The 11,329-nt window shown below is 31.0% G+C and overlaps 1 protein-coding gene across 2 annotated transcripts; it reads right to left on the bottom strand.

Moving 5' to 3' along the window:
• Window positions 1-3,033: 3,033 nt before the first annotated feature.
• On the bottom strand, window positions 3,034-10,599 carry LOC136980901 (juvenile hormone acid O-methyltransferase-like). Of its 2 annotated transcripts, XM_067277104.1 has the most exons (5): window positions 10,511-10,599; window positions 8,481-8,772; window positions 6,660-6,867; window positions 6,441-6,594; window positions 3,034-3,329 (listed from the first exon to the last, which is right to left on the bottom strand). In XM_067277104.1, exons 2-5 carry the CDS (start codon window positions 8,765-8,767, stop codon window positions 3,151-3,153), a joined length of 828 nt encoding a protein of 275 aa, XP_067133205.1. In that variant the 5' UTR covers window positions 8,768-8,772; window positions 10,511-10,599; the 3' UTR covers window positions 3,034-3,150. The 2 variants fall into 2 exon arrangements, 1 of the variants encoding a protein (XP_067133205.1); XR_010881620.1 differs by lacking the exon at window positions 6,660-6,867.
• Window positions 10,600-11,329: the final 730 nt, after the last annotated feature.

The raw sequence follows: 11,329 nt of genomic DNA, 5'->3' as shown, positions 1-11,329 counted from the left end.
ACTTAAATATGGTGATTTTTGGATAAGCCTTTCATTAGTCTGTTACAAATTTAAAAATCATAAAAAACACTATAGACAGATAAATATAATAAATAAAAAACCACTTGGAAAAGATACTATTATTAAGGTCTGGCTAGCCACAATTTCATCCATTATAAGTGAGACCAATTTGCAAAGGAATTGGTTTAGCATGGGTGAGGGATAGTTGACATTGCTTTCTACATCATTTGTAATAGATTTTGGAAGTACTAATCAGTTATGAATCCAAATCTCCCATTACAGATCACTAAAATTTTAATAACTAATCCAAGTGTTATCATATTATGGAATTTCATATATGAATAATAATATAAGGTAGGGAGGAATATACCGTACATTTTAAAAATTTGTTAAGAAATGTTTTATTGTAATAATTATGATATATTTTATGAATAAGAAATAATGTATATATGTTATATGATATAGCAAAATTTTGCATATATTTTCTGTAAAATAAAATTTTATTTTTAAAAAATATTGGGATTTAATACTTAAAATAATATTTACTGTAATTTGAATCATCATGATCATCATCATCCTCCTGCTTCAACATTTTGTTGTTTCAGTTTAGTCCTGTCTTTCCCTGTTTTCCAATAATTTTCCTTCACAGTTTGTGAAGAAGATTATTAAAAGATTATTCAAGTCCTGATTAATTTATTTCCATAGTTCTTCTTGGTCCATGTTCTTTATATTTTGTTCGTAATGTCTTGATATTTTTTCCAAGCCCCACCATTTTATATGTCTTTTCCACACCAGACATGGTTTTTATCATTCAGTCAATTCAGATTCAGATCAATCACTCTTAAACTGTTCCTAATTATTTCAGTATATTTTATTTGTTCCGATTTTTACTTTCATTAACATTTTCACTGTTTATATTCTAATTAAATCTTTTCTTGTCACCTATTTTAGCACTAATAGTCCTTCATTAATACTGAGATTATTATTCATAATTGAAGCGAAGCATTAGCAAAACATCTCCCGTGTGACTTATAGAATTGAGTTCCTTCTGAAAATTTGATAGGTCAATTTTCATTATTTTACATAATATGAGACAAGGAAATTGTTAGAATTTACTGAAGAATTTATAGCATTTGCAGAGAACTGGGAAAGTGACAAGGGAACGAGAGGAGGTGAGGCCTAACTGATTTGTATAAATAAAACTTGGTTGAAATGGAATAATGTGAGGTAATGGCATGTGTTTGGGAGTGTATTAAAAAATTTAGATTTGACATTATCATAAACATCGTAAATCTTATTGTCTTGAATCCTGTACTGGCATTTCGGCTTGGGTTTAGAATGTTTAGGAACGAATTGTCGAAAGGTTTTATAATCAGACACAAATTCAGTAACAATTTTGTGAAAGAAATTAGAGAATTCAGTTTTATATTCTTTATGATATTGTTTTAAAGTAATATGGCTGACATAAAGGGTTCCCGGGGTTCCATAATTTTTTTTCATTCGTGCCAAAGAGATATGATATTTTAAGTTAAATCTTCAGAGACTTTAAATTTATTTCTTACGGTAGAAATTTATTTTAAAAATATGCAAGAGAATCATAAGTATATAACGTTGTTTGTTTAATACTATAAGAGTTATTTATAAAAAAAAGTCCAGTCAATTGCAGTGAGATAGTTAGAGAGCAAAGCCCGATTTACCGCCGACTAATTGGGAATAGAAATGCTCACATTATTGTATGCAATAAAATCGTGAACTTTAAAAATCGTAAATTCAATAGCGAAATGATCAGATTTATAGCTAGAGATTATTTTGAAGTGTAACGAAAACAGTAGGTCAACATGGATGGGAAATAAACTTGTTGACCAAGGTACCGACCTGTCGCACCCCGATTGTTAAGCAAATAGGCCAGGGTACCGATTCATCGAAACATTGTTAAAAATCGATTTTCATAAAATTTATTGACAACAGATGTCAGCACTTGACGGCAGTGTATTTTTTATTGTCTGTTTCACATATTTTTCTGCAGGTGGTGTTTTGTTGACTTAAAAAATTTTAATTCATGCTTTTTGACAAGACTACGTCTTGTTTATAAAATCGTACTGCCTGCTGTCTTTCCAGCTTAGAGGTATGAAGGAGTACATGTCAGGAGTTGAAATTTGTACAGAGTATTAGGTGCCCAAGTCAGGCGCGCATAAGAAAAAACCAGACTCGTAGGTAGTCAGGGGACCGAGAACCGAAACACAATAAAATACAAAATGACGACACTCTCTACAAACAGGCAGTAGTGCGTTGCTCGTTGGTAAGTTAGAAATACGAATATTGTGAAATTGAATTTTGACAAACGAATCTTTGAAAAACCCATTTTCGTGTCCCGTGTTATTCCCCACATATTTCTGGTCGCCACGTGTAACTTTGACAGATTGACCGGAGATATCTCGTTTCATCATCATTGTTTTGAAACTAGATGGCGCGTCGTTATAATTTTATATTAAAACTATCTTCCGAAATATAATTTCGGACGATACGATAGCCACGATTATTTTTTTTTCAAAAACGGGAAATTCTCGTTAGGCATCGACAAAAATTCAACCCGGAGCAACAAACAACAGAGAGAAATTTCGAAATTAAATAGGTTAATTTCACCAAAAATGCATCGTAGACGACCTCGAGGTCTTATTCGGCAAAGTTTCGAAGATCGCGCTTAAAACCAGCGATGCCAAAGAAAATTTTAGAATGACAACGAGCCCCCGCCATGAGCATGGAAGTAGCAGTGAGTCTCGGAGACATAGTATTGTTTCAAATACGGCTTTGCTGTTTTACTTGTTTTTTTTAATTTTTCGTTTCCTGATAATTTTTTAATTCTATTTTTAGTATATTCATGCAATAATATTACTATAATAAATTTATTCAGCTATCATAAGTCAACGTGTTATAAATACCCAAATAAAAGCTAGTTTCTTTTAAAAGTCTTCCCGGAAGACATTCCCTCTCTGCAGACCACCCATGTGTCACGTTACCGCAAATAAATTATGCCGGAAATGTCGAGCAAGAGACCTTGCCAACTGGTTTTATTATTTCTATTAACGAAAATAAAATACAAAATAGACAGCGCATATATAGTATTATGGAGCATATATTCAAGGCTTAATTTTAAGTTTCATTCTTCATTCCTGAAACCTGCAAAATTTCAAAAGGAGCCGAAATTTCGCCATTTTTCTTTTGAGAACCATACTTGAGAATGATCTGTTCGGCCTGCTTCAAACGTCGATCTTTAACACCCGGTTCCATTTTTTTAAAGAGTGCTTTAGGTAATGTTGCAAATACTATATCTACAAAAAAATAAGTTATGGTAAGCAAAACTTTGTGTTTACATTTAATCTATACTAAGATAAATATTAATGAAAACTCATATATGAATATTATATTGAAATTTATAGTTTTATTACAATAATAAAATCTGCATGTTTTCAATCCTGCAATATGTTCTTTCAATCTTCTCTATTCAACTTTCATTAGTTTTTTGAAATAAATTTTGTTTTGTCATAACATTAGACGTAATTATATACATTCGATAGAAGAGAAGTACAGTACATTCAGTTGAATCGTATTCAAATACATCATATTCTTTCTCTTATGAGTGAGTATATATTAAGGTAAGACTTTTGCCTATGTATGGAAACTTTTCAATCACTTTGAGTTATTTCTACAGTGTTATATTTATGGACTATTGAATGACTTATTAAAAAATTAATTTAATATTAATACTAAGTATTTTCGGGGAAACTGTGTTCTGTTGGGCAAGATTTCTGATTCTGGTTTACATAAAAACAATTACTATCAGGAAAACATCAGATCCAGTCCATAACACCATTTGCCAAAAATTAATCTCAAGTTAATTTTCCATTATGAGTGATTGCATTATCGTTTCGAAATTGCAACAACTTCCCTCTAAATTTTTTTGCAAATGGCATTAGGTGCATATGCTTTCTGGTATCCTACAACATTAATACAACCAGAGATAAAAGATAGATTTATCATACCACCTCATCCAAATTCACACCACACCATAACAGTTCTAGCACCATACCACAGAACCAATACACGAAATACCATAGAGAGTATTTTGCCTATTTGAAAAATTAGTATAAAATACTATTTGAGAGAATTGTATTTTATACTATTACTTTATTAAATATATTATGTTATTTTATCCTCTTTGTGATATTTTGTTTATTAATTGCAATTTAACTGCTGAAGCATTCATACCTTCCTTATTTGGGATAAGTATATCCTGTACTTTTTTTTGTAACACTTTCCGGCCTGTGGGCACTAAGAGGGCCTCTTATAGCAAGCCCATTATGGGTTCGGTCAGGCCCACAATGGGGCAGCCGGGTGGTGAGGGACGGGGACCGCCATATTCGGACGGACCACCCCCGAAAATTTCCTGGGGATTTTTCGACCCGTCCGGATTCGATCCCGGATTCCCCAGGGCGGCAGACTGCTAACCTTGACCACTCGGCCATTCGGCCGCCGTATATCCTCTACTGTACATTACTAACTTTCATTTATATTTTTACTTTATTACTGTTTTTGATAAAATTATTATACGATGTCATAATAAATCAATAATAAATTTTCTTCTATTCTTTTGTAATACTATTTGTAAACAAATAAAAAGAGGAAGAAATGACTGTTCTTGTAGCTAAATTGTAAAAAATTTAGAGCCAGTTAGTTGAGTCAAGCTGTGACATTACCTATTGATTAGTAAGTGCTATATTCGTCTAGTACTGATATTAAAACTCTTTGTGTCTGCATGGGAATTAGTTACACATTGCGCTTCTTATTCCTATATTAATTTTCTGTACTTCACAGTGGTCTATTATTTCCGATCAAATTATTTGTTAATGTTTAATGCTCATGCGGTTGCTTTGAACTTTGATCACAGACAAACATTTTCTGATTTATGAAAAATTTCACTTGATAAAAGTACTGTTTAATGAGGCTTGTAATCAAATGAAAAATCTCCAAAAAGTTAGAAATAATAATTAAACATAAAATTAGAATAACCGCTATTTATTATCCTTGCATCTAAAAAAAGGATGGAAGAAAAAAGCCTAAGAGGAAGCTTTTAGTATCGACAATTGAGGTGGAAAGGAAACTTATCGCGAAGTGGAAAGCGATGACCATCTGATAAATCTGATGGCCACGTTTAACGTTTAAGATGCCGAAGTCGAGCAGTAAATGCGATTTTTATTTTATTCGTTGTTTTCTCGTTATTTTTGTCTTAAACTGTGTGTTCTATTGTTGTGATATGTCATTTGCGATACAGAGGGCTACAGGCACAATAAATTCCTTCTCCAGGTTTAACGAGTATTTATTGGCAAGTTTTATGTATTTTATATATGGTAAGTCTTTAGAGTATAAATGTATTTGATATAAAACATTTTATATGTCATAGAATGTAATTTTTAGTCTATTCCGGTAGTATTTTAGTCTACTCGTTTTTTTCTAATATTGTCTGTATTGCGTTATAATTTAAATTTGTAGGCATTTAAGGTATTATATGTTTGTCATTTGATTATACGTATATCAATCATTTATACATTAAAACTCGCATCGTGATTAGTTACTTTATATCAGAAATCCTTTCTTATAATGATAAAATTATACAATGAAGGAAGGGCTTACTTATAGAAAAATACGATAAATTGTTGTCAATTTAATATTCATATGAATAAACAGATTTCACAAACAGAAAAAAAATTAATTCTAGCAAAAGTTCGCGAAAGGATGTATTACAAAACAATTAACACTACTTATAATATTGTTTCAAGTACGATGGGACATTATCTTGTGTATCTTCTGCATCTGTTGTGTGTTTTAAAATGTATTTTCTGTAATTTTTTTTGTGTTTATAATCTTAAATATTTCAATCACTCCCCATTCTCTTTCTAAGAAGGCTGAAAATTCAAATTACCATATTGTCGTTACGAATTTTTTATTATTTTAAATTTCCTTTAACTTGATACTTTTTAGTGGAATTGTTCCTAATCAAATTCATTCTTGAAATTTTTATTTAGAAGTGATTTTGATATGGACTTGATCTAGGAATAGTAAACACGCGTCATACAGTTAAGTGTTTTTTAATTAATTAATTAAAGACTTTTCACACCAATATAAAGATTTTAACACAGTATTTGTATTTTAGTAGCCGTGGATTGAATTTACTCCGGCTGATACCGGTATGACGTGTTTCATAGTGATATAATGATAACAATAATAATAATAACAATAAGAGAAGTTAGCATCGATGATGTTAATGTCAATTTGGATTTTATTCGTTGCGAAAATATTTTATGTTAGTAATTTAAAAAGTTATTTTGGTAAAATTAATATTAATACAAATGTAGTTATATGTAAGACAATATTTAAAAAATTACCCAAATAATGCTTTCTGTCAGAAAATGATATATCTAAAACTTCACATTTACTCTTTGTCACTCTCAAATCAAACTTGGAAATTGAATTTTTAAATTCCGATTCTGCGTCGATCCAATTGTCAATCAATGGAATTGTGTTGAGCATATCTTCAGCCTGAAATCAAATGCCATTTTTAACTCCGGTCGAGATTAATTTTATACAAAATTTCTATACGCTACCTTTATGTACTTCTTCCACTCTTCGTTGATACTAAAATCCCGAACAACCGAAAACATCACACATTTCGTAAAAAAAATAAAGAAAAAATATCCCCCGGGCTTCAAAATTGAAGAAATAACAGAAAACAATTTCTGAAAATCATTTATGCAATGGAAGGCGTAGAAAGACATAACTTTATCGTAATTTCCAATTTCTTTTAAATCGGGTCTAGAAATTATAATTACAATTTATAATTTTTATTACATCTTAAAAGTTACTTTTAAAATATAATTATTATCTGTAAGTTCTTTTACTTCATATTCGAAATTATTTATACTGTTGCAGTTAAATTCTGTACTGTATATACAAAAGTGAAACACTATTTGAAAACCTGCCATGCAAAAAGTTATATCCAAGTTTTGTAAAAATTGTAATTTTGGTATTGTGATTTATTAATAAAATATATAAGGCTTTCATAACATGACTGTATACGTTATTAATATATAGAAATCAAGTTAAATTTAAGAAACATTCCGTGCAAAAAAAGTTATATTTAAACACCGTAGCCAATAGAGCTTCTTCATACACGAAATACAACGCGGGCACGATGAGAAAAACCACAGTCATGGCTGCACCTAAAGTAAAGAATGGTTTAAAACCGTTTTGTCGAAAATGGAAATATATAAAACACTAAACATTAAAATTAAATGAAAAACAACATTAAACGGGAAAAAGAAAGAGATAAAATACAATTACTGCTCTGATCAATTACTATATTTACAATTGTATTTGTGAGCACAAAGCGGTTTGTTTCATCGGTTCATTATTACACATTGAGAAAAGATGATGAATTGGCATTTCAACAAACTTTTCTGCCCATAAATGTAACGTTTCGCTTTCTACTTTTGCAGAAGTTCGAGAAAGATATTTTTTTTTGTATAACTTTCTTATTTTTTCATTTTGAGATACACGTTTTTGAGAAAAAGATTATCCAGTTTGAATGCTCTTAAACAATTTATATACATTTATAATAAAAGTGAAATGGAAATAATAGCGACGTTGAGGCCGAAGTTTTAAACTCGAATACATGTACGTGGTACGTTCGGCACCGCTGTAAGCCTAGAAGTTTGACAATGGCGTTTTGCAATGTAGAGCATGATTCCACTGACTTTCCAAATGCTATTGTCAAACTTCTAGGCTTACAGGAAAGCGGCGCTGAACGTCCGACATACAGGTTCAAAACTTCGACCTCAACCTCGCTAATAAAAATCTGAAGTAGGTTTTATTTCGAAACAAATGTGTTTTTAATTAAAACGATTTTCGACCATACATATAATTCTAGATCAGCTCAAATTTTTTTTAATATTCCAACTAGAGATAGATGATTAAGAACTTTAAAAACCGACAGCATGATATTAAATAACACATACAATATACAATTGACGTCGATCCTATAAGAAATGTCGACGTCACTTGTATATTGTATGTGTTATTTAATATCATGCTGTCGGTTTTTAAAGTTCTTAATCATCTATCTCTAGTTGGAATATTAAAAAGAATTTGAACTGATCCAGAATTATATGTATGGTCGAAAATCGTTTTAATCAAAGAATTAATCTTTGGAATTTTTATTATCTATGTAAATGTGTTTTTAATTGCCTTTATACTGTATTACTCATGAAAACATCATTATTGCTTCAAAGAGAGTGAAGTCCGTTGCTAAGAAGTCGAAACAAGTTATATTCCATTTACCATTCAAAATAAGTTTAATCTAAAATACGTACTGTTAAATTAGATAAAAGTGGATAGAATTTGTTTTGCACGAATTTGTATACGTTTACCTTTGGATGATATCTTGAATCTTAAACTCGATTTTTTCATCAAAATATGTTTTCCTGGCATACTCGATGTAATTTGGCATTAAGTCAACAGCGACGATTTTCTTTAATTTCGGGCATTTTGGTAAGAGAATACTTTTGGTGGTTCTTCCTGGACCGCATCCAATATCCAAAATGACATCCTGATCAGACCATTCCATGGCCGATAAGTGTGAGTCTATAGCTGATTCTACGTAGCGAGACAGAAATTTCGGGACTAACTTATCATAATCTTCAGCTGTTCCGTTCATATTTTCTGAAATTGAATTTAAATATTCATATCGGGTAAATTTGAAAAAAGCTCATAAAGAAAGATGAGAATATTCCATAAAAACGAAATCGTAATTTGCCACCAGGAACGGCTAGAACGCCAAAACAAAAAAGTGAAAATCTGTCAATTTGGGGATATTCACATTTAAAGACCGAGCTAGTCTCTCGAGTTCCTTTTGGTTGGCATGACTTGTATACGTCGAATCTAGCTCAAAGCGGAAGATCAAATTTGACCAATTCCAACTTTTTTCTTTGTTATGGGTACATAACAGTTGGCAAGATAACACGCACGTGAACGACAGTAGACCGTGCATGATAAATGCCCTTGTACAGTTAAATGTAAATTGACAGCAATAAGAGATTCGAATGACATGTAGCGTTAACCAGCCCATCAACTTTACAAGGCAAATTTTGACCGCGAATATCGCAGCCTATAGATAGAATTTCAAAATTCCGATTTTGTGACGATATCTGCAAAAATGGAGAGTAGTAAAACCATTTATATTCGTGATCAACCCGGCCTGCAAGATTCGGTCTCAATAATCCCTTGTTGTAATTTCCGATTTCAATAATTCAACTTATTTTTTTGCATTATTTTATATAGCCGTACGAGTGAATAATTCGATATACCTAATAGTTTTAAAATTATAAAATGTAAAGATGATAAAAACTGCTTTGAGAATTAATTCTTATGATATTTTAAAATTTAAATACAGTTTTAAATAGATTCGTGATTATTGCTCAAATCTTTACGAGTAACGGACAAATGAATGCTTAATTTATTTTTACGCAACGTGTTTTAACGCACTTATTGTAAAGTTGATTTTTCTAAAATGCCAAAACCTGTTTTCTCACCTGCAAAGCCTTTCGTGAAGGATACAGAATCATTCCAGTTCGGACCATCATGCATCGTTATCAACATTTTGAATGAAAATAAGATCACATGTGATGATTGTGGCAGTTTAGCCTTCAGTTGATTAAATGAATTTCGTGCATATAACCTATAAATTTTTGAAATTTGTGTTTAAAGTGAAATCAAAACTATGTGTTTGAATAATTAGAAATTGCTCTATAGGCGCACTGTCCTATCTAATTAGATGATTAGCAATGTCCTACTTGGTTTATTACTCCAATTTTATTCAATAACTTTTGTTAACAATTTTGATATGCTACATTTTCAAAGCTTTGCAGCCAGCGACTTTCGATTAAAATCCATTTCTCTATGGCTCTAATTATATTATTTCTCATTAATGCGCTAGTCTGATAAATTAAATCTTTATTATAGATATACAGTATAATTTATGTTCCTTAAAACTATCATTTTAAAAAATTTGTAATAATTAAAAGACTTAAATTGTTTAAGTCTTTTAATTTCACATTTCGAATAAATCACCAAATTTCAACTCACATTTCGAATAAATTAATACTAATTTATTAGAAATGTGAGTTGAATTATACTCTTTATTTTTATTTTATCCAAACTCGCTGTAACAAACTCGCCTCAGGATTGATGTTTATATGTTAAACTATAAACTATTAAAAATTAAGGCGATACCGTTGATAGTCAAGCACTCTTGATCATATTAATTCTTTAAAGGCTTGTAGATTATTTCTGTATTTAGTTGACAAAATATATGAATATAGAAGCTCAGAAAATGTTTCTTTTATAAATAAGTGTTTATATCATTCGAGTTTTAAAAACTTTTTTACAATTTAAATATTACCTGGAAACAGGATTCAGCAATTTCGTCCGTCAAGTCCTTTTTCGGAATCTTTCGTTGTTTAACTGCATCAGTTAATATAGACATAGCCGATTGTATAATGAAACATATCTGTATCTATTTAAGATAGTTAAAAGACGATAAGAAAGATAAGAGATAACAAAACAATAGAGGTCGTGCAATGACATTAAGTCGTTGCACGACCTCTGTATCGTTTTTTATTTTTATACCCCGTTCGCATTAAACATTTCAATCTAGATTGTGACCTCCCTCGACCGTTTCAATCTCGACTGCGATTGATTCAAGTTCTTGAAACTAGATCCAGTCATAAGAGAGATCCCACAATCCCACGCGCGCAAGAAAATACAAGATGGCAGCGGAACACGTGTCGGGCTATCGCAGAGAAATAAAAAAATACTTTATTTGGAGAGACGATGACATCTATCTATTATTAGATAAATGGCAAGAAAAAGTACTGTGTTTATTTCTAACCAAAACTTCTATTTTGTTTGTTGGTGTTCGTGACATACCGCGTAGTTATGTCAGTTTTATCATCGCGTGTAATAGCCGGGTTGTTCTGAAGCGGACTGCCTGTACGAACAGCACGACGTTCGACTAGTGACAGTCACAATCCAGATTGTAGTTAAATCGAGATCGAAGTGAGTCGTGGATTGTGTGTAAACGTAGTATTATATACCATTTATAAACAGGTTTTGAAACTGGAACACATAAACATCAACAATACAAATATGACACATTTTGTATAACATTTATAAAAGCTGAACATATAATTCTAAATATACGTTTATTGTGTTTGCTGCT

The sequence above is a fragment of the Centruroides vittatus genome, unplaced genomic scaffold (assembly GCF_030686945.1).
Source record: "Centruroides vittatus isolate TY-2023 unplaced genomic scaffold, ASM3068694v2 contig_732, whole genome shotgun sequence".
NCBI classification, from domain to species: Eukaryota; Metazoa; Arthropoda; class Arachnida; order Scorpiones; family Buthidae; genus Centruroides; species Centruroides vittatus.
This window is presented reverse-complemented; position numbering and strand designations above follow the sequence as displayed.

Excerpts from the sequence above, each read along its gene's own strand:
- LOC136980901 (XM_067277104.1), bottom strand. The coding sequence starts at position 8,767 with ATGAACGGAACAGCTGAAGATTATGATAAGTTAGTCCCGAAATTTCTG. Across the intron at positions 6,868-8,480 it reads ATTCAAGATATCATCCAAAG|ACCCGATTTAAAAGAAATTG; the intron begins GTAAACGTATAC and ends TATAATTTCTAG. Across the intron at positions 3,330-6,440 it reads TGACAGAAAGCATTATTTGG|ATATAGTATTTGCAACATTA; the intron begins GTAATTTTTTAA and ends ATTTTTTTGTAG.